We start from the raw sequence: 22,013 nt of genomic DNA, 5'->3' as shown, positions 1-22,013 counted from the left end.
CCAAACATAATTATTTCCAGTCAATGATCGGTTCCGTTGGACCAGAGGACCCAGTCCGTTCCATGTAAACCCAGCCAACACCATTATGGAGCCATCGCCAGCTTGCACAGTGCCTTGTTGACAACTTGGGTCGATGGCTTCGTGGGGTCTGCGCCACACTCGAGCACACCCATCAGCATTTACCAACTGAAACTGGAATTCAGCTGACCGGGCCACGGTTTTCCAGTCGTCTAGCGTCGAAACAATACGTCCACCGGAGCCCAGAAGAGGTATTGCAGGCGATGTCGAGCTGTTGGCAAAGGCACTCGCGTCGGTCGTCTGCTCATTAACTCCAAATTTCACCGCAACGTCTTAACGGATACGTTCATCGTAGGCCCCACGTTGATTTTTGCGGTGTTGCTTGTCTGTTAACGCTTGAAACTCTACGCAAAGGCCACTGTTCTCGGTCGTTAACTGAAGACTATCGGCCATTGCGTTGTCTGTGGTGAGAGGTAATGCCTAAAATTTAGTATTATCGGCATACTCTTGACACTGTAGATCCCGGAATATTGAATTCCCCAACGATTTCCGAAATGGAATGTGCCATGCGTCTAGTCCAACTAGCACTCCGCGCTCAAAGTTTGTTGATTCTCGTCGTGCGGGCATAATCACGTCGGACACATTATCGCATCTGAGTCAAAATGACAGTTCAGCTAATGTACGGTACTGCCCTCTTACACCTTGTGTATGCGATACTACCGCCACCTGTATATGTGCATATCGGTATCCCATGACTTTTGTCACCTCAGTGTACTTCTTCCGCATATTCCGTAGTGCTGAAAAACAAATGGAAATTTCAACATTTTTTTTTTTTTTTTCAATTTGCTGTCACTAAAACGGTACATGTTAAGGAGAAGTTGCAGGAAACTAGTGAATTGTCAAACACGTGCAGAGCACACACAGCCGTGTAATGACGACCACAACCCCAAACTGAAAGTGCACACAAGGACGCAGAGTGCAGAGAGTCGGTGACTACTTACTGGCGTCAGAACATGGGGCTACGTCTCGGAGACGGGCCTCTAGCAAAGACAAAAGAAACGTCTGCATTAGTTTAGTTATTCAACACATCGTGCAGTTACAGCGTGCAGTTATTATTATTTTTTTTTCGATGATCAGTGAGGCAGGCTACAGAAGGCACTACAACATTCTCAAGACTGTGCACCAAGAAAGTCATCTGGTGTAGATTTCGGAATAACGGGTTCCCTGGAATAGCTGTTTCCTGTGTTCACTCTTAATTACTGTGCGCTACAATTGTGTGTTTTTTACCTGTCTACATGTAACTTAGGAATGCTAATCTGCCGTTGGTTTTTGTCTGGCATGATACCAGCTGGAGAAACATGCATTATCGTGGAATGATGCAGCGCTTATAACAATACTGGTAAAAAGTGTGATCATTAAATTCATTTCTGGGAAAAGAAAAACTTATTTCACCCTGGGGAAATTCAGTGAAAACCAACAAAATTTATACTACGAATGAATAATTGTAATATAAGTAAACATTAAACTTTCAGATGAATACGATGACAATGCTGCTATAACAAATGCATTTTGTGAGTATAACCAAAGTTCTTGCAAAACTGTCTTCTCAACGTCGCATCAAATCGGAGGGACGCCGGTATGTTTGTAAAGTATACAATATGGGCAAAATTCACTTTTGATCTTTCTAATGGTGTCAGAAATGCAATCACTACCTTGCAGGACTTCCGTTTGCCGCAATTACAGCATCTGATCTTGAGTAGATCCTTTTTACTAATTTGGGACACACTGAATGTGGAAGCGTTTGAATTCTTTCAGTAGGATGCTTTGACTCATTCTAACAGAAAGCAAGTGTATTATTTTGACGGATTGTAAATTACCTTGTACACCCCCAATATGTGCCGAACACTTTCAGTGACGTATCTGGAGACGCACGGCCGTTCCATGGTATACCACGCAAGCACATAGCAATTGCCTCGTACCAATGCTGGATAGACGCAGTGGTAACACCGTAGAGCGGGAAAATCTTTGGAGTGAGCTATGAGACGCGCAGAACAGGGTTTTCATAATAAGCATCACTACTTCAAGATCACATGATTACTCACCGAATAAGGTTTAGCTGCAATCTCCCAGCAGACCTTGAAAGTCGTTACATTACTAGTACGGATAGAACACGCACAAAAGTACTGTGGATATTACGTACACTATTCATAGGTATGTCAACAATTTGCATTCAATATCTACAATGAAGTTGGCTTAATGCTTCGAAGAGAGAAACGCAAGAGCGTTTCAGTTGTCTGTGACAGGTATCATATATCGCTATCTTGTTTTATTATGTGGAAAAAAAATGATAGCCACTGCTATTTTCTTGGTTTTGTAATGCACTTTTCCTTATTTCCCAGTCTCTGTTGCAATGAACTATTCTGAGGCGGCACCGCAAAATGACTTCCTAGTAAGCCAAAATGGAAATATCCCAAAAAACATCGAATTTGGAGCTATGACAGGTGTTTCGAAATTTTTCTTGGGGGACAAAATTCTCCCTACTTACTTCAGGTACCATATTTTTAATCTTAGTTCGTCATTAGGGACACTAAAATATTAATCATACATGGACACTGTCCACATCATAGATACAATAGCGATAGAGTTCCGTATTGTGACTGCTTTGACTCGGAGGCCTGTGTAATCCAGAGGTAATGATTAGGTTCTCATACATTGTCTGGAGGTGCAAACTTCTCGAATTTTGTATTTCTTGAAGGGACTGACTGATGGTACACGTCCACACTACCGAATTTATCCAGGTATTGTAAATACAGGGAGTTTTTAAGAAAGTGTCACATATTCCTACAGGAGTTAGTAGGCCCTATTGTTCAAAACTAGAGGAAAGTTTCCAATAATGATATGTGACCTGTCTGTCCTCTGACTCCTATCTACTTGTTACCTCGAAGTAGACTCTATAGGCTTCGCTGCATTTGTTTACCGCGCATCCTGATACATTCTTCAGCCCTTGTTCATAGTGAATGACGCACACTTTCAAATACACCTAGCTTTATTCGGACTGTGTCAAACGCATTGGTCACACGCACCTGTAACGTCTGCGTATTGTGCGTGAGTTGGGCATATATCAATGCCAGAAATCCAACGGAATGGGTTTGTTGAACGGAGAGGCTATGACTTCCTTTACCAACCCATCGCCCTTGAAAAGTTGCAGTGAGATACTGTCACACGATCCGTAGAAAATGGGGCGGTACCCTGCAAGCGCAACGTTCTCGAATAGCGCCGGTAATTCATCTCGCAGAAACCAGTGATACCTATGAACCTGTTCAGTAAAGTGTGCGGCATCATGATCTGTTACCCACAATTCCTGCCTATACATTGATACTGAAACGATGTTGATGCCTCACCTGCATGACTGCTCGAGGATTTGCATCCACTCACAAGTGTGTATTTTGGTACTTCAGTATGCCTTCTCTTGTGAATCCTGCTTCGTCTGTCAATAAAACGAAGGCTGCAGTCCTGCGGATCTTCAATGCTCCATCCCTCAGCATGTATTTATTTCCGGACACATCATTACAGGAAATTTTGTACTAGTTTTCAACAATAATACCTCCCGTAAGAAAAAGTGACAATTTTTTCTAAACAACCTATACCGGGTGTAAATTTTAAGTTGACAAACCAGAATAGCTCAAAAAATAAGCTTCATACGAAAACATGTGTAGAACCGAAAGCTGATTATTTTCGAGGGGGGCATCTGCTGGTGCTAAAATTAGCATTACAAATGTTGAGCCACTTATCCGAATCTGCGGAAAAAGTTAATATTTGGGTCAACATTTGTAAAACTCTAATTCCTCTTTCTCAAACCCCATCCTCTGGGGAGAGAGGGAGAGCTTTAGTTTTAGCGAATCAAAATTTACGAAGTAAATAAATACTTTTTTTTTTATCCTTAACCATTTTCCACGCAAAAATGAGAACATGGATTTTCTTGAATTACAGCGCCAACTACCAAGAATCAAAACAAATGTTTAAGACAAAATGTACGTAGTTTTTTTTAATGTGGAATCTCATTCTGCAATAAAAAATGGGGGTTCCCATTTGAAATTTTAAGGTTGCCTCCCGGCCCAATCCCAGGGGGCTGGGGTGGCGGGCTAATTTTAGCACCAGCAGATGTCCCCCTTGAAGATAATCAGCTTTCGATTCTACACATTTTTTTGTGTGAAGCTTATTTTTCGAGTTATTCTGGTTTGTCAACTTAAAATTTACACCCTGTATACAGCCAAGCAATCTTTACATTGTGTGGCTATATTTTTCAACAGGAAAAACGCCTCAGACTAGTATGATAACCATTCTATTTGCATTCGTGACAGAAACTGTTATTACCACTGCTGTTACCAATAAACAAATATGTAAAAGAGGAGTAAACACACTTTGCAGAGAATTAAAGGATCGCTTTTTCTAAATCCCGCAATTTCCATCCATTGCGAAACTAAAATTTGGCTTTCTCTGTAAACGTGCAAAAGCGTCACCCCCTGGTTCGACGACGCTTGAGACAGCAAGGTGTTGACACATGCGGAAAGAAACAGGTCACAGCTCAGAAGTTCATGTGACGTGTAAGGTAGGTAAATAATGTCACATTGACACCCAGTTTCACCACAATTCTGCTCAGAGCCACCGTAGACGTGTCGCACATTGGGAAGGTCGCCACAACCCCATTCCCCAAATATCACCCCTTCTTTTTACACCTAGTCCGCAGCTCGCGGTCGCGTTCTCCCTTCCCGAACACGGGGCCCTGGGTTCGATTCCCGGCGGGGTCAGGGATTTTCACCTGCCTCGAGATGACTGGGTGTTGTCCTCATCATTTCATCTTCATCATTCATAAAACTAGCGCGACTGGACTCAGCAATGGTTGGGCATTTGAACGGACGTTGATAACCGCGCAGTTGAGCGCCCCACAAACCAAAGATAATCATCATCTTTTCACACCTCTGCGATGGAGGTCAGACCACGCAATTTTCTTAAGAGTGTTCAAGAAAAATATTCTAGACACACCACCACTCAGGCCGGGGGAGGCGGCATAAAAGGTGTCAATGAAACCATCCCTTTCCCTGGACGTTGATTCCCACACATTTCGCAGCCGAGAACGACAGTTAGCAATGCGATGAGCAGCAAAAAGGCGTTCATCGCAACATTTCACACTGCTGATACCCTTGGGGGTTTCAACCGTTCTCAAAGGACATTTTGGTGGTGCATCGCTATCGAACGTGATCGCACCCATCTGGAGCGCAGCGCAGCCGCAATCTTTGCTCTCATACACCATTCGACGAATTTGAGCCGGTCGTGGTGGCCGAGCAGTTCTGGAGGCTTCAGTGCGGAAGCACGCGGCCGCTACGGTCGCTGGTTCGAATCCTGCCTTGGGCATGGATGTGTGTGATGTCCTTAGGTTAGTCAGGTTTAAGTAGTTCTAAGTTCTAGGGGTCTGATGATCTCAGAAGTCCCATAATACTCAGAGCCCTTTGAACCATCTAGCGGACTGATGACCTTAGATGTTAAGTCCGACAGTGTTCAGAGCCAATTGAACCTTTTGACGAATTTGAATGTGGTCTGAAGCAAATATATGTGTTTACCCTCTTTCAGCACTCCCATTTTTATCCTCCCATGGCGTGACCATCGGGGAATGTGACACTGGCACATGCGTGAATGAAAAAGAGTCCCCCCTCCTCCCAGTTCGGCAAAACCCTCGCTGGTACCAGCCCACCTTTATTGAGATTTTTTTAAAAAATGGCCTACTTTCAGCCCCAAGAGCAGCAGTGTATCGGCGAAAGAGCAGCAGTGTCGCGTGCCTGCACTCCTTACACGGTTTCTGTCTGTACAGGTGCATTTTTAAGGTGCTCAACAAAGACTGGTGTGTGGTATCGAGGGTTTTTTCGAACTGGAGGGTCTTAGATGGACCCTTTGCCTTTTTATTCACGCATGTGTCAGTGTGGCATCCCCCCGTGATCAAGCCACTGGAGGATACAAAATAGGAGCGCCGAGAAAGCATAAGCTCCCTTAGAGGCTTCGGATTACGTTCAGATGTAGTCGAATGGTATTGAACGGTCCCTAGTGGTTCCGACCAGTACACGAGAGCAGAAAATGCGGTCCCTTGCGCTTGAAATTGATGTGATAATGTTCGATTGGGATGCAGCTCCCGAATGGGGCCTCCCGGCCAACAATGCCATCCGATCTTTTCATTGCCGGCCGCTGTGGCCGAGCGTTTCTAGGGGTTTCAGTCCGGAACCGCGCTGCTGCTACGGTCGCAGGTTCGAATCCAGCCTCGGGCATGGATGTGTGTGGCGTCCTTAGGTTAGTTAGGTTTAAGTACTCGTAGTTCTAAGTCTAGGGGACTGTTGACAGATTTTAATTCCCTTAGTGCTTAGAGCCATCTGAACCATTTTTTATGCACCCCCACTGTGTCCTTGAAACGCTCAAGAGTATCCCCACGATGTCCTTGAAACGCTCGGGAGTATCGGCTGCGTCAAACGGTGTAAAGAACGTCTTCCATTCGCTCATTGTATTGCGAACTGTCGTTACCGCGAAATGTGTGGAAATCAATGCCTAGGGAAAGGGGTGATTTGATTGACGCCATTTATGCCACGCCACCTTTACCCTCTGCGGCATTTTGGCGCTGATTCTGAGCGGCGGTATGTCTGCAATGCTTTCCCCGACCAATCATAAGAAAATCGGGTGATTTCGACACTGGACGTCGCGGTTCTGACCTCCATCGCAGAGGCGTCGAAGGAACGGGTGAATTGTGGGTAAGAGGGGATGTGCCGATCTTCCGATCATGTGTCACGTCCACGGTAGCATTTGGCAGAATTTTGGTGAAATTTGGTGCCAATGTAATATAATTAACCCCATGAGAATTATATATATATATATATATATATATATATATATATATATATATATATATATATATACTTCAGCTGCTGACGGACGTAGATATCTATCAACGGGGACAGGTGAAAATACGTGCCCCGACCGGGACTCGAACCCGGGATCTCCTGCTTACATGGCAGACACTCTAACCATCTGAGCAACCGAGGACACAGCGAATAGTGCGACTGCAGGGACTATCTCGCTCATGCTTCCCACGAGACCCACATTCTCACCTTATATGTCTTATATAACCAAAACGGCCTTGCTGTTATGGTACTGCGAACGGCTGAAAGCAAGGGGAAACTACAGCCGTGATTTTTCCCGAGGGTACGCAGCTTTACTGTATGATTAACTCAGATGGAAGTTACATGAGTCGGGGGACATGAAAGGGAAGCAGTGGTTGGGAAGAGAGTGAGACAGGGTTGTAGCCTCTCCCCGATGCTATTCAATCTGTGTACTGAGCAAGCAGTAAAGGAAACAAAAGAAAAGTTCGGAGTAGGCATTAAAATCCATGGAGAAGAAATAAAAACTTCAAAGTTCGTCGATGACATTGTAATTCTGTCAGAGACAGCAAAGGACTTGAAGAGCAGTTAAACGGAATGGACAGTGTCTCGAAAGGAGTGTATATGATGAATATCAACAAAAGCAAAACGAGGATAATGTAGTCGAATTAAGTTGCGTGATGCTGAGGGAATTAGATTAGGAAATGAGACACTTAAAGTAGTAAAGGAGTTTTGCTATTTGGGGAGCAAAATAACTGAAGATGGTCGAAGTATAGAGGATATAAAATGTAGACTGGCAATGGCAAGGAAATCGTTTCTGAAGAAGAGAAATTTGTTAACATCGAGTATTGATTTAAGTATCAGGAAGTCGTTTCTGAAAGTATTTGTATGGAGTGTAGCCATGTATGGAAGTGAAACATGGACGATAAATAGTTTAGACAAGAAGAAAATAGAAGCTTTCGAAATGTGGTGCTACAGAAGAATGCTGAAGATTAGATGGGTAGATCACATAACTAATGATGAGGTATTGAACAGAATTGGGGAGAAGAGGAGTTTGTGACACAACTTGACTAGAAGAAGGGATCGGTTGGTAGGACATATTCTGAGGCATCAAGGGATGACCAATTTAGTACTGGAGGGCAGCGTGGAGGGTAAAAATCGTAGAGGGGGACCAAGAGATGGATACACTAAGCAGATTCAGAAGGATGGAGGCTGCAGTAGGTACTGGGAGATGAAGAAGCTTGCACAGGATAGAGTAGCATGGAGAGCTGCATCAAACCAGTCTCAGGACTGAAGACCACAACAACTCCAACATGCCTTATATGTATATAGTTCTGGCAATACCGGCCATGACCTCCTTTTTCTGTGCGGATGCACACATATTACACGAACTCTTACGGGACTTGGTAAGAATATCTTCCACAGGTAATGGGTGTGTTGGGTAGGGACACTACGAAAGTAGTATGTGGACATACAAGGTGAGAATGTGGGTCTCGAGGTAGGCGTGCGCGACGTAGTCCCTGCAGTCGCACTATCCTCTGTGCCCTCAGTGGCTGAAAGAGCGTCTGCCAGGTAAACAGGAGATCCCGCTTTCGAGTCCCGGTCTGGGCACACATTTTCACTTGGCCCAGATGATATATATCAATGCTTTTCAGCAGCTGAAGCAATGCCCGTCAGCAGCTGAAGGTATTGATTCTAATTTCGTTCTAGACGTCTGCAGGTCATTAATGGTGTCCGTTCTTTCGGACATGTCCGAAAGAACAGACACCATATCCATATTAGTATATAATTAACCCATCTTATACGTCACATGAGCTTCCGAGCTGCGACATTTTTTTCACATGTGTCGACACTTTGATGTTTGAAGCGCCGTCGAGCCCGACATTGACGCCGTCACAGGGTGCCATTTCAGAGGAAGGTTGTACCCACCACTGAGCCAAATTTCAGACTTAAATGTAACTGTGGTGTCACCGCCAGACACCACACTTGCTAGGTGGTAGCCTTTAAATCGGCCGCGGTCCGTTAGTATACGTCGGACCCGCGTGTCGCCACTATCAGTGATTGCAGACCGAGCGCCGCCGCACGGCAGGTCTAGAGAGACTTCCCCAGTTGGACAACCGACTTTGCTAGCGATGGTTCACTGACAAAATACGCTCTCATTTGCCGAGACGATAGCTAGCATAGCCTTCAGCTACGTCAATTGCTACGACCTAGCAAGGCGCCATTACCAGTTACTATTGATACTGAATCATGTACCGTCAAGAGCGACGTTCACCATTAATGGATTAAAGTTAAGTATTCCACCAACTACGTCCGTTTTTTCTAAATTCTAATTTCCTTGTCCTGTTCCAGATCTCACGCCAGCCTGCGTGAGCTAAAACGCGTGCCTTTCGGCTTCCTCTAGTAACACGGTGTTGGCTCTCCTGTCAACCACAACAGTAACAATGGGTGGGAATTATGGGGTTTCGAGAAAGTAATCCTTTATTTCTGTTGCGCAGTATATGTGTTATAATTTCGGTCTTAGCGTAAAATGTTAACAATCAGCGTTATGTAGAAGTCACGTAAGAAGTTCAGTCTGATGTTGACGTCTTGCACAGTACACGTAATGTTCACTCCATGGATATACCTGCTCTATGTGTTAGACACTGAACACGTACTTTGGACGAAGGCTGTTCAAGTATTTCTTCCGCTGTCCCTACTTAGGTTTTCCATGGTTTTTCTGGATTACATAAGGGAAATGCCGGAATGGTCCCTTTGAAAAGGACACGGTTAATTTCCTTCCACATCTTTCAAAAATTCGTCTTGCACAGTACACGTAATGTTCACTCCATGGATATTCCTGCTCTATGTGTTAGACACTGAACATGTACTTTGGACGAAGGCTGTTCAAGTATCTCTTCCGCTGTCCCTACTTAGGTTTTCCATGGTTTTTCTGGATTACATAAGGGAAATGCCGGAATGGTCCCTTTGAAAAGGACACGGTTAATTTCCTTCCACATCTTTCAAAAAATCGCGGTTCAATCCTTGGTTGGTCCTAAGAGTTTTTTTCTCCAGCTTATAAGGCATCTTTCAGTTCTGGCAGTGATTTGTATATGTGAAAAATGGTAAGTAGCTCTTTGATTCAGCGTCCTTGTTGAACTGCGTGATCCCCTGTAATTGGCTGAGTCAGAATAAGGCAAGGGCAAGCCCCTTCCAACACACCTGCCTAGTAAGGAAAGAGATTCGTTTGAAGTCCCGGACGTGGCACAAATTTTAATGCATTTCTTCGGCTTCTATCAATACCGTGGATCACGTTTTGTAAAGTACTGCTGTGTTCAAACCAACGTCCAGGTTTTGGAGTTTTACCATTGTCCTGAAATACCAGTGATCTGTGAAATCCGTCAGGCAAACAAAACCATACAAACACGTTAAATGCCTCTTTCATTAAGTTTTGTGGCGCACTAAAGGTTTTCTTTTAACTTATAGTGGCCTTGTAGAACACTGCTTTTGCGGCAGAAATATGGTCTTTCACTTGTATCATCCAGTAGTGGTTTTTGCGGTACCTCCACTTTCCATTTAATAATTTGAAATATGAGGAGTGATTCAGCAGAACAGAAATGTAACACTCAAGAGAAAGCCTCAGACAAGGCACATGGCTACTATTTCTCAGTGTGTGCAAACATACACATGAAAGAAGTTGCAACAAAATGTGACTAGAGGATAACTGAAAGATGACTTTCAAGTAATCTGAAGGATGGTTTTGTAACTGAACTATGCTTTTGGCAACAGTCAGACTTAAATATTTAAGTTTTTTATTGCTTATATTCATTTCTGATGTATTTCTTCTTTCTGCTTTCTCTGAACTACAAAAAATGATGAAATAGACTGCTGAAGATGCAAACCAGTTCAAGCACTTTTAGTTCTTGAAACAACCTTTAAACCACCATCAAATTGCTAACTAGGAATGATTCATTCTTAGAGCATACATTAACCGATATTTACTTCCATTTGGCAGGCACGTAATATACGGCACCGGGAAAAGCTGCAGAGAAACGGCTCATGCTGCAGATAAAAATTGTAATTGAGCTCAACATTACATCAATACGAGTATTATCATTATTGAATCGTTTCGTATCGTCTCATAGCAGACATCACAGTTGTACCTCTATATTCAGTTCAACAGGAATAATATTTGCTGTGAAATAACTTTGCGCAGCTCAAATATTTGAGTAATGTCGGACGATGCTCAAACATTCCAGTTTGCAGATTTTAATCGCAAAGCCTTTCTACCCTTGCTGGGTATTCATTAACTCTGTTTGATACCTCAGGGCAACTCAAGGCTAATATAAAGACTAATTTGGAAGTTACTAATACGAAACGTTGCACTGCGCGAGCTGCTACGGTATATGAACATGACACACCTAGCTTGTTTCAAACAAAACTTCAGTAAACATTTCCGTCTAAAGTCAGCTTCAAACGAAAAATACCGCGAAAAGCATACACGCAACGAAAGGCGATTACGTCATAGGAGTAAGTGTTTTGCACAGGAGTGGCAGCCGGAATCTTCCGCTCGGTTTTCAAGCCGTGCCAGTTCGACAAAAGTCCAGGTTACGACGTAGCCGCGTGGCAGTCCTGTGAGGTGTTTTATCTGTGTTGTTGGTCATGTAGAAAGGAGGACGTGAAACTCGGCGTCAGACAACTAGACGTCTTCCTTCTTCCATTTATGTCGCAAAAAAGCAAGCAGGTTAGTGTTTAATGTCCCGTCCACAATGAGGTCATTAGAGACGGAGTACAAGCTCGGATTAGGGTAGGATGGGAATGGAAATCGACCGTGCTCTTTCAAAGGATATCCCGGCATTAGCCTGAAGCAATTAAAAGAAATCACGGAAAAACCAAATCAGGATGGCAGGACGGGGATTTGAACCGTCATTTCCCGAATGCGAGCCGTGTGCTTACTACTGCACTACCTCGTTTAGTCCTTACGTCGCAAGGCAACGACGTTTCGGTTGAGAATTCTCTGCCCTGATTACAAAACCGAAACCTGGTTACTGCTGTCACAAGCACGCCATGAAAATATAGTATTTTAGCGAATAAGGACACAGAGATATATATTTTGAACCATAAACAAAATTTTTATCACCAGCGTAAGAAACAAGAAAGTGGTAATGCGATAGTAGTAATGAACAAATTAGGGATAGAGAAGTTAAGGACAGAGAGTAAGCAAGAGAAGAGCTACTCCAAGGAATAACGCACAAAACATTTTGACAGTTTTTCTTAAAATATATGGAGACAGTGAGGTGTTGAAATCTACGGTTTTAGATTTTCTGATTTCCCAGGAAGTGTAATTGGAATGATTTTTTTTTTCAGTCTATCAGAATCCTGTTGACTGTATATCTTTTCTTCCAAAAGTGGAAGTCCAGCAAGATATGCTGAAGAAGGAAGATATAGGAGAGCGGCACTGGCGGAAGTGAAGCTTTAAGGGCGCACCTGGATAGCTGAGTGGGTAAGAGGATTGTCATCGGAAGAAAAGGTTCTGGGTTCGGGCCCGAGACTACCACTACAGGTACGGATCCAAGAAAGTGGGGGCGGGGATTGCGATATGGGCGTCACGACCTTCGCCACTTCACTTCAAGGGTAATTCTATTGAAAGGGTTTATATTTTTATGTATATTAATTTCCAGGTTTCTCAGCTAACTTTAGGAGGATAAGGTTGCATGAAAATTAAAAGTGGAGAGGTATTGTGGAAAATTACAAACTGTGTGGGTCGTAGGATACTTTCCAATCGCATGTCTAAGGTGTTACAGCCTGATCAACTGCAGAAAAAATCCGAGACAGCAGAAGGTACTCGTTCAAAGTTGACCACACCTGACGTCAACAACGAACCCGACGTTTTTATTGAGTCAGGAGGCGGAACCAGAAAAGACAGGAAGTTGCCAAGACAGAAAGGGGAAGACCCTTCACTAAGGATAATAGAAAGGTTGACTTTCTCAAACTTGGGAGGAAACGACTGAAAGAAGCAGTCTGCAGACATTTGTTCAGAATCGTAGTGCTAACTGAAATACTGATACCAGGGAGTGCACGCTTGGATTTTATGTCGTGTAAATTATGAGGTTGAGGAAGTTGTTTGAACAAGCTACTATTACAGCTCTAAACTCAATTGCATCACAGATGTACTTCTCTAATTTTCAATACGAAAGCTTTTCAAATGATGTATTACTCTCAATTGCAATTTCTTGGATGTTATACAAAAAGCGATGTACTAAGCACAGATTACTGTTATTGTGTTAAAGTATGTTCTCTATTTTAATGCTATTATTATTGAAATGCTAGGCATCTGTGGCATGTTAAAAGTGTGGTGACTGGAAGTAATATTTGGGGGAGTAGGGGGGAGGGGCGAGGCACTAACAAATTGTGCTCCCCCTGGCTACCCCTTCCCCCCCCCCTCCCCCACTCCTCCTCTCACTCCAGGACTGGGCCATGATTACGCTCCTGTCCGGAACAGTGTTTAACCTACTGTATTCGCTACTGGAAAAACATTCAAGGGACCATTAACATCTTCCAGAGGATTGAAACTGTTCCTTTTCTAGACATCATACGAAATCGTATACCCACCATTGAGGCTTTATGTGCATCAGTTTCCAGCCCATCAGTGGTTGTGAACGCCGAAGATGGATCTACATCATATCAGTGGAGTGCCCATGTTGTCTTATATAACCCAGTATAGTACGATGGTCATTCTCAAAGTAATGCCTCTTACTTTTTTGTGTTGTCTCTGTGTGTCCGAGCCAGATTGTGTTGATATAGTAGTAACTTTTGTATCTTTCCGCTAATATCCACTTGGTTTCGTTCTACTGTGGCAGATAGCAGCAGCGGGTGAATGTCCTAAAAATGAATCCGGCGTCGATTTACGCATCAGACAGAAATATGCTATTGAATTCCTCATTGCTGAACAAGTTACGCTAACTGAACTCCATCGGGGCTTGCTAAAGGTATATGGAGACGAAAGAGTAGACATGAGTAATTTGAGGTCGTGGGTAGTGCGTTTCAGTAGCGGCGTAAAGGATATGCACATCAGACCGTGCCTTGGTGAACTGTACTCAGGTGCCAACACTGGTAATTGATAGCATCTCGATCAACTAATCCATGATGTTTGGCGGTTTACGACACAGAAATGTGTGCGCTCCTGAATGTCAGTCGTAATGCCTTAGATGAGACGTTTCGCGGCGTTTGTTACGGCAAAAGTGCGCGCGAGATGGGTCCCGCAATTGCTTACAAGACACGAAAAAATCATCGACTGGAAATTTGTTGCGACCAGCTGGACAACTACTAGGCCGAAGGTGACAAGTCTTGAAAAAATATCGTCACCGGATATGAGACGTGGTGTCACTGCAATAAGCTGGAATCCAGAAGATGGTCGATAGAATGGCGACATGCGAATGTTGTTGAATATGAATTTCAAGACACAGTCATCTGCATGAAAAATGACGTGAACATCTTCTGGACAGGTAGCGTGTGGTTGTTTTGCATGCAATGGAGCCTAAAAGAACAGTCAATTCACAACACTACAAGACGACACTATAACGACTGAATGCCCGAATTTACATTGTCGGGTTAGAAAAGAAGCCAAACTGTCACTTGATAACACATGGTCCCACAACAGTCTTGCTACCACGGAGCTCATTGTCGAATTTCACTGGACTGCACTATCGTGACCACTGTGCAGTCCACGTGGAACCCCCTGCGACATCGACCCGTTTGAGCCTACGACAGGTGGACTACGTAGTCACGGTTTTCAACCTGCTGATCCTGTCGTCAATGCTGGAAAACAGGACAGCGTCAGCTGGTTCAGGTTTTTATGAGCACGGCGCACAGACCCTTGTTCATCGTTGGGAAAAGTTCAGTACGAACGATAATGATTATGTGAAAAATGACAGTATGTCCCTAAAATCTTCCTCTAGTTCAGGATAACCCGAAAGTTCGTAAGCATTTGTAAATGAGCCTGTTCACAGAATAACATAGGTAGAGAGGTAAAACTTGACAGAGATGCCTGAAATGACATGGGGTTTTATTGAAACCAAAAGCAAGTGCAAAACCTGCCAACAGATGACGCTGGACCGACAAAGCCCAGCCGGCCGGAGTGGCCGTGCGGTTCTAGGCGCTACAGCCTGGAGCCGAGCAACCGCTACGGTCGCAGGTTCGAATCCTGCCTCGGGCATGGGTGTGTGTGATGTCCTTAGGTTAGTTAGGTTTAAGTAGTTCTAAGTTCTAGGGGACTGATGACCTCAGATGTTAAGTCCCATAGTGCTCAGAGCCATTTGAACCATTTGATTTGACAAAGCCCATTGCATAGAGGGTCAGTGAACACCAGCAACTGCAGAATTTAGCCTATCGAAAATCCTATAACTGTTTTAGAAACACCATTGTATGACGAGAAAGTCGCAGTGTGCTGTGGATTTACCACATCGATCGTGATCGGACCCTTTTTCTTCGAGGAAATGCGGGTGCTGCTTCTGCGGCGAGACGGATGCGGGGTGTGCCGATCTCTTACAGAATCGTATCATCCCCAGTCTGGGCGATAAACACCTGCTGCAAGGTACAACTTTTATTCAGGATGGCGCTCCACCCCATATTGCCACACGCGTTAAATATCTCTTGCAAACATCGTTTGGTGACGATTGCATGCTGAGCCGCCATTCCTCTCAGGTCCACAGACCTCAATGCGTGTGATTATTGGTTGTGGGGCTACCTGAAGTTGCAAGTCTACCGCGATTGCCCGACCTCATTAGGGATGCTAAAAGAATATCTCTGACAGCCGTTCCTCACCATACCTACTGATACGCTGCACAGTACTATTCACAACATTGTCCGTCGACTACAGGTATTGTTGATGAATGACGGATGACATGTGGAGCATTATAAAGAACACCGTCGTTGCTACAAGTGAATTGTTATGTTAATTACTGCTCTTGTATCATCTGGTGGCCTTCTGTGTACCTTTTTTGGCTTAGTATTTATCCATCCTGTAGCCGTATATAATGAAATAATAAGCAACTAGTTGCCCAAAAGAAATTTAATTTCTTTACCGGTTTCGGGCACCTAGTGCCCGTCTTCAGAAGGTTATACCTACCGCATCATTTGGAAAGTGTCAACTATAAGTGCACACAGCAAAATGCCACGGTCATGTGATTCATAGTGGCTCTGAAACACTATGGGACTTAACATCTATGGTCATCAGTCCCATAGAACTTAGAACTACTTAAACCTAACTAACCTAAGGACATCATACAACACCCAGTCATCACGAGACAGAGAAAATCCCTGACCCCGCCGGGAATCGAACCCGCGAACCCGGGCGCGGGAAGCGAGAACGCTACCGCACGACCACGAGCTGCGGACGTGATTCATAGTGTCTGTACAAAATCTGTATAAAGGAGCTGGAAAAATTTGGAAATTTGTGGTAAGTTCCTATGGGACCAAACTGCTGAGGTCATCGGTCCCTAGGCTTACACACTACTCAATCTAACTTAAAGTAACTTACGCTAAGGACAACACACACAGCCATGCCCGGAGGAGGACTCGAACCTCCAACGGGGGGAGCCGCGCGAACTGAGCCAAGGCGCCTCAGAGATCTAGAAGATGATTAGCTCCTGTTCTGGCATGATGTCTGCACTTGTTGTTTCGCTTCTGTACGCAAATTTTGTACATACACTATGAAGCACATGACCGTCGCATTTTGATACATGCATCTTATTGCTGCGAAAACATAGAAAGAAAGATCCTTAATCATTTAGCTACAATATAGCAGGTCAGCATCTGGAAGCAGTTAATTCCATAAATTATCAGGGAGTAGGCATTAGGAGTGATTTAAAATGGGATGACCATATAAATTTAATCGTCGGTAAAGCAGATGCCAGACTGAGATTCATTGGAAGAACCCTAAGGAAACGCAATCCGAAAACAAAGGAAGTAGGTTACAGTACACTTGTTCGCCCACTGCTTGAATGCTCACCGGTGTGGGATCCGTACCAGATAGGGTTGATAGAAGAGATAGAGAAGATCCAACGGAGAGCAGCGCGCTTCGTTACAGGATCATTTAGTAATCGGGAAAGCGTTACGGAGATAATAGATAAACTCCAGTGGAAGACTCTGCAAGAGAGACGCTCAGTAGCTCGGCACGGGCTTTTGATGAAGTTTCGAGAACATACCTTCACCTTCTCCTACGTATATCTCGCGAAGAGACCATGAGGATAAAATCAGAGAGGTTAGAGGCCACACAGAGACATACCGGCAATCTTTCTTTCCACGAACAATACGAGATTGGGATAGAAGGGAGAACCGTTAGAGGTACTCAAAGTACCCTCCGCTACACACCGTCAGGTGGCTTGCGGAGTATGGATGTGGATGTAGATAATACGATAGGTATAACCCTCTGAAGAAGGGCACTAAATGCCCCCAGTAAAGAAATTAAATTTCTTTTATGCAACTGGTTGCATTTTATTTCATTATAAACTTTTTTGGCTTGAATGAAACTCCATGTTATTTCAATAACGTGTGTGAATTTTTACTCCACTATCTAAATATTTCCGTGGAGTATTGAATTTTCAAATGTTAGCAGACTTTTTGATCACCATGTACTTCCTGTTACTATTCTGAATGGCCCGTAAGAATATTACATTTACCTTAATGTCGGTCGGCAACCCAGCTTACATCATATGCCCTAAAGTGCGCGTCATTTACGACGGCGGCCGAGTTTAGGTTCGTTCTGCGCATCTGACGTCACAAAACACAGTCAACCAATGAACAGGGAACGACGTTGCCAGAGCTCGACTGCAGTGCAGAGCACGGACGAGTGTCTTCAGTGTTAGAAACGTTCAATCATAAATAAGGTGATTGAACAAAAGCAATGTCTTTATAGCAGACTTTCTTTTATAGTAAGTTTGGAAAAAGCATTCTTTGTACCAATTGCTTCATATTGTATTAATTAATTAAAACAAACAAGCAATAAGCCTCCAATTCAGGCGATAACAAGGAAAGGTGTTTGTATCATTCTCACTGACCTCTTTTTCGCAATAAAGAAGAGCGGTAATTGTTTATTTCCTATTGTACTTCGACGAAACGTGAGTAATTCATAGTCATACCAGCAGTGTTCGTCGGTATTTTGCGTGCCATTTTAAAGTTCTGCCGGATATTTATTGAAGGATGAGCTGCGTTAGCGTAATGGTTAAAGATTTTTGGTTGCCAAGCGAAAGGTTGTGAGTTCAAATCTTGTTCGATGCTTAATATTTTCTTTATTTAAAAACGATATCGAAGTGTCTTACTTTATGAATTTTATTCGTTTGAATGTAATTTTTTGAAATTTGTAGTGGCAACTAAAATCGACCATATGGAAAGTATACCCTATGGACTCTTACCTCTGCAAACTCTTCAAAATTTCGTGCAGTGGTTTACTACATCTAATGCTGCACAATAACTGCATTGAACATCCAAACAAAATTAAGTCATTTATGTGGGGATGGTATCAGTCAAGAAGATGTGTAAAAATCAAATTTTTGGGCCAAATAGTTTTTGTGAAATCGAATGATAAAGTGTGTCAAAGCAGTCGAAACGCCATGTGTCCGCACAGGCGAGCAGTATAGTGATGACAAAATCTCGCACAGCCCGGAATGCGGGGAGCACGTATCTGTAGCAGCGAAAGGGTTAATGCGGCCGTGGTGGCTTTACTTCATAAACTGCGCGCTCCCCCCTATACGTAAGTTTGCGAACTATACTATGGCGCTGTTCTCTTGGCGCGTGCAACTGGCAACGCAGCAATCTCCCGCGTCTGGGCGGGCATGCGCGAACCGCCAAGACAAAAGAATTGAACTACAGATGCGGATGATGCAAGTTGGGTGGCCTATCTTCTGGCGCACATATTATTTTATGGGCCAGTTTTATTTGGCCCCTCTTGTAGTTTCCGCGATGATAAATGGGCGGCATTAGTTTCGGAATGACCTTCGTACTGCCCTCTGTGCTCGAGGCCACATAAGAAATGTAGTCTGGTGTAGGGGTTTGGTGAGTTAGTGTAGGTAGAGGCACGCACCTGCTAAAGAGCTCCTTGAGCTCGTGCTCGGACACGAACTGGCCCAGGTTGGCGACGAACAGCGTGGAGCAGGGGGCGTTGCTGACGCCCGGCTGCGACGAGGAGGAGCCCACGGGCGACGCGAGCGCCGGCGACGGCAGGAAGTGCGGCAGCGACGCGTGGATGGATGTCAACGCCGCGGCCGCCGCCGGGTGCGCCATCGCCATCGGCGGCTGCAACCACACCACACCGGCCGCTCACGGCGCGCCTCTACTCTCCTCTCATCGCAGCCTACCTTCTACTAAGTAAAATAACAAGGTTTTCCACAACATTTTCATTCATAGCACAACACGTTTCAAACGTGTATTCTCATTTGTACACTACTGACCATTAAAACTGCTACACCAAGAAGAAATGCAGATGATAAACGGGTCTTCACTGGACAAATATATTATACTAGAACTGACACGTGATTACATTTTCACGCAATTTGGGTGCATAGATCCTGAGAAAGCAGTACCCAGAACGACCACCTCTGGCTGTAATAACGGCCTCGATACGCCTGGGCAAGTCAAACAGAGCTTGGATGGCGTGTACAGCTACAGCTGCCCTTGCAGCTTCAACACGATACCACAGTTCATCAAGAGTATTGTGACGAGCCAGTTGCCCGGCCACCATTGACCAGACGTTTTCAGTTGGTGAGAGATCTGGAGAATGTGCTGGCCAGGGGAGCAACCGAACATTTTCTGTATCCAGAAAGGCCTGTACAGGACCTACAACATGCGGTCGTGCATTATCCTGCTGAAATGTAGGGTTTCGCATGGATCGAATGAAGGGTAGAGCCACGGGTCGTAGCACATCTGAAATGTAACGTCCACTGTTCAAAGTGCCGTCAATGCGAACAACAGGCGACCGAGACGTGTAACCAATAGCACCCCATACCATCACGCCGGGTGATACGTCAGTATGGCGATAACGAATACATGCTTCCAATGCGCGTTCACCGCGATGTCGCCAAACACGGATGCGACCATTATGATGCTGTAAACGGATTCATCCGAAAAAATGACGTTTTGCCATTCGTGCACACAGGTTCGTCGTTGAGTACACCATCGGAGGTGCTCCTCTCTGTGATGCAGCGTCAAGGGTAACCGCAGCCCTGGCCTCCGAGCTGATAGTGCATGCTGCTGCAAACATCGTCGAACTGTTCGTGCAGATGGTTTTTGTCTTGCAAACGTCCGCGTCTGTTGACTCAGGGATCGAGACGTGGCTGCACGATCCGTTACAGCCATACGGATAAGATGCCTGTCATCTCGACTGCTAGTGATACAAGGCCGTTGGGATCCAGCACGGCGTTCCGTATTACCCTCCTGAACCCACCGATTCCATATTCTGCTAGTAGTCATTGGATCTCGACCAACGCGAGCAGCATGGTCGCGATACGATAAAGCAATCACGATAAGCTACAATCCGACCTTTATCAAAGTCGGAAGCGTGATGGTAGGCATTTCTGCTCCTTACACGAGGTATCACAAAAACGATTCACCAGGCAACGCCGGTCAACTACTGTTTGTGTATGAGAAATCGGTTGGAAACTTTCCTCACGTCAGCACGTTGTAGGTGTCGCCACCGGCGTCAACCTTGTGTGAATGCTCTGAAAAGCTAATCATTTGCATATGACAGCATCTTGTTCCTGTCGGTTAAATTTCGCGTCTGTAGCACGTCATCTTCGTGGTGTAGCAATTTTAATGGCCAGTAGTTTAGAGTTCTCACGTATCACGTCGTGTGTTCTCCACGGTATTTCGTCAGACAGTCTGATGACTGTTGCTCTGCTCGGGTCTAATTCCTCCACATCTTCATGTGGAGCGCCCATGTGGCCGCTACGGTGAGGGGGGGGGGGGGGAGAGCGACGCCTGCCTGCCAACTACCTCGGATTGCGAGCCTCACTGAATGCGAACGCCTTGCCTTTGTCGGATTAGTACACGGTCCCACTCTTGACTCAGTTGCAGGCCGCTGCCTTTGTTACTCAGACAGTCGTGGACTCTTAATTTCAACTATAGCTTTTATTAACACCAATCAGCCACAGATATGGCTTAAAAAGTTGATTAAATCAAACTAATGTACAAATACCTTATCTCTTCACAATGTAATCACTCTTCCAATTCCTCTAGCTGTAGATAGCTTCGTCACATATCTGCCTATGCTCTCACTTTAGGCAGTGAGGAGTGTACACAGAACCAGTTCTACCATCAGCTGAGCAATGTTCTCATCAGGATAGCAAATGAAGATAAAGCCTTGTTACTAGGTGTGACTGCTAGAGTGGGAAGAGAGAATATTATTTGGGGAAATATTATGGATAATCATAGTCACGGAAATAGTAATGCAAATGGGCTGTTAGTTCTAGGTCTCTAAGCAGGGCGCGAACTTTTTATCACCAATAAGCATTCCGCTTACCTAACCGCTATAAGATGCTGGTATCTTAGTGACTATCTCAACACTCCGCAGCGCGACGTTAAAGACATCCTGGTCACAAAAACAGTCCGAAATATCGATGATTGCTTGGCTGATCACAAACTGCTGTTTAGTCCTCTGAGGATCCTCGTCCATCGCATACCACGATCCCACTTCTCAAATCCTTCTAGGAGAAAGTTCGACATCAAGGCATGCATAATGAAACTGTTCGCTCTCTCTTGCAAGACACGCTTTTGGAGCGAATTAGCAACATCCCAGTTAACACAACAAATGTTGAACGGGAATGGTCTACTTTAAAAAAAAAACACGATCAAGAAGACTGCAGAGGAGTCATTTGTTTTGATACAAAGAAGAAAAATGACTGGTTTGACGACATAAGAACCTCATAAGTGTCAAGCGGGATGCTTGCGCGAGATCCATCCTCCATGGAAAGGAAAACACACTTTCAAGAGTTAAAGCAGAAATGTCAAACTGAAATAAGAACAATCAAGAACATCTCGTGGCAACAAAAATTTAAGGAACTCCAAAGTCAGTCAGATGCCAGGGACCTGTGGAGTTTTTATGCAGGGATA

The 22,013-nt window shown here is 44.5% G+C and overlaps 1 protein-coding gene across 1 annotated transcript in view; it reads right to left on the bottom strand.

The window, feature by feature from the left end:
* The window catches only part of LOC126169189 (protein couch potato-like), a 195,459-nt gene that overhangs the window by 37,099 nt on the left and 136,347 nt on the right, over window positions 1–22,013 (bottom strand). The window contains exon 6 of the mRNA XM_049920621.1: window positions 18,991–19,202. Within this exon, the coding sequence (XP_049776578.1) occupies window positions 18,991–19,202 (212 nt within the window). The remainder of the gene's footprint in view (window positions 1–18,990; window positions 19,203–22,013) is intronic.

The sequence above is a fragment of the Schistocerca cancellata genome, chromosome 1 (assembly GCF_023864275.1).
Source record: "Schistocerca cancellata isolate TAMUIC-IGC-003103 chromosome 1, iqSchCanc2.1, whole genome shotgun sequence".
In the NCBI taxonomy this organism is placed as follows: domain Eukaryota; kingdom Metazoa; phylum Arthropoda; class Insecta; order Orthoptera; family Acrididae; genus Schistocerca; species Schistocerca cancellata.
This window is presented reverse-complemented; position numbering and strand designations above follow the sequence as displayed.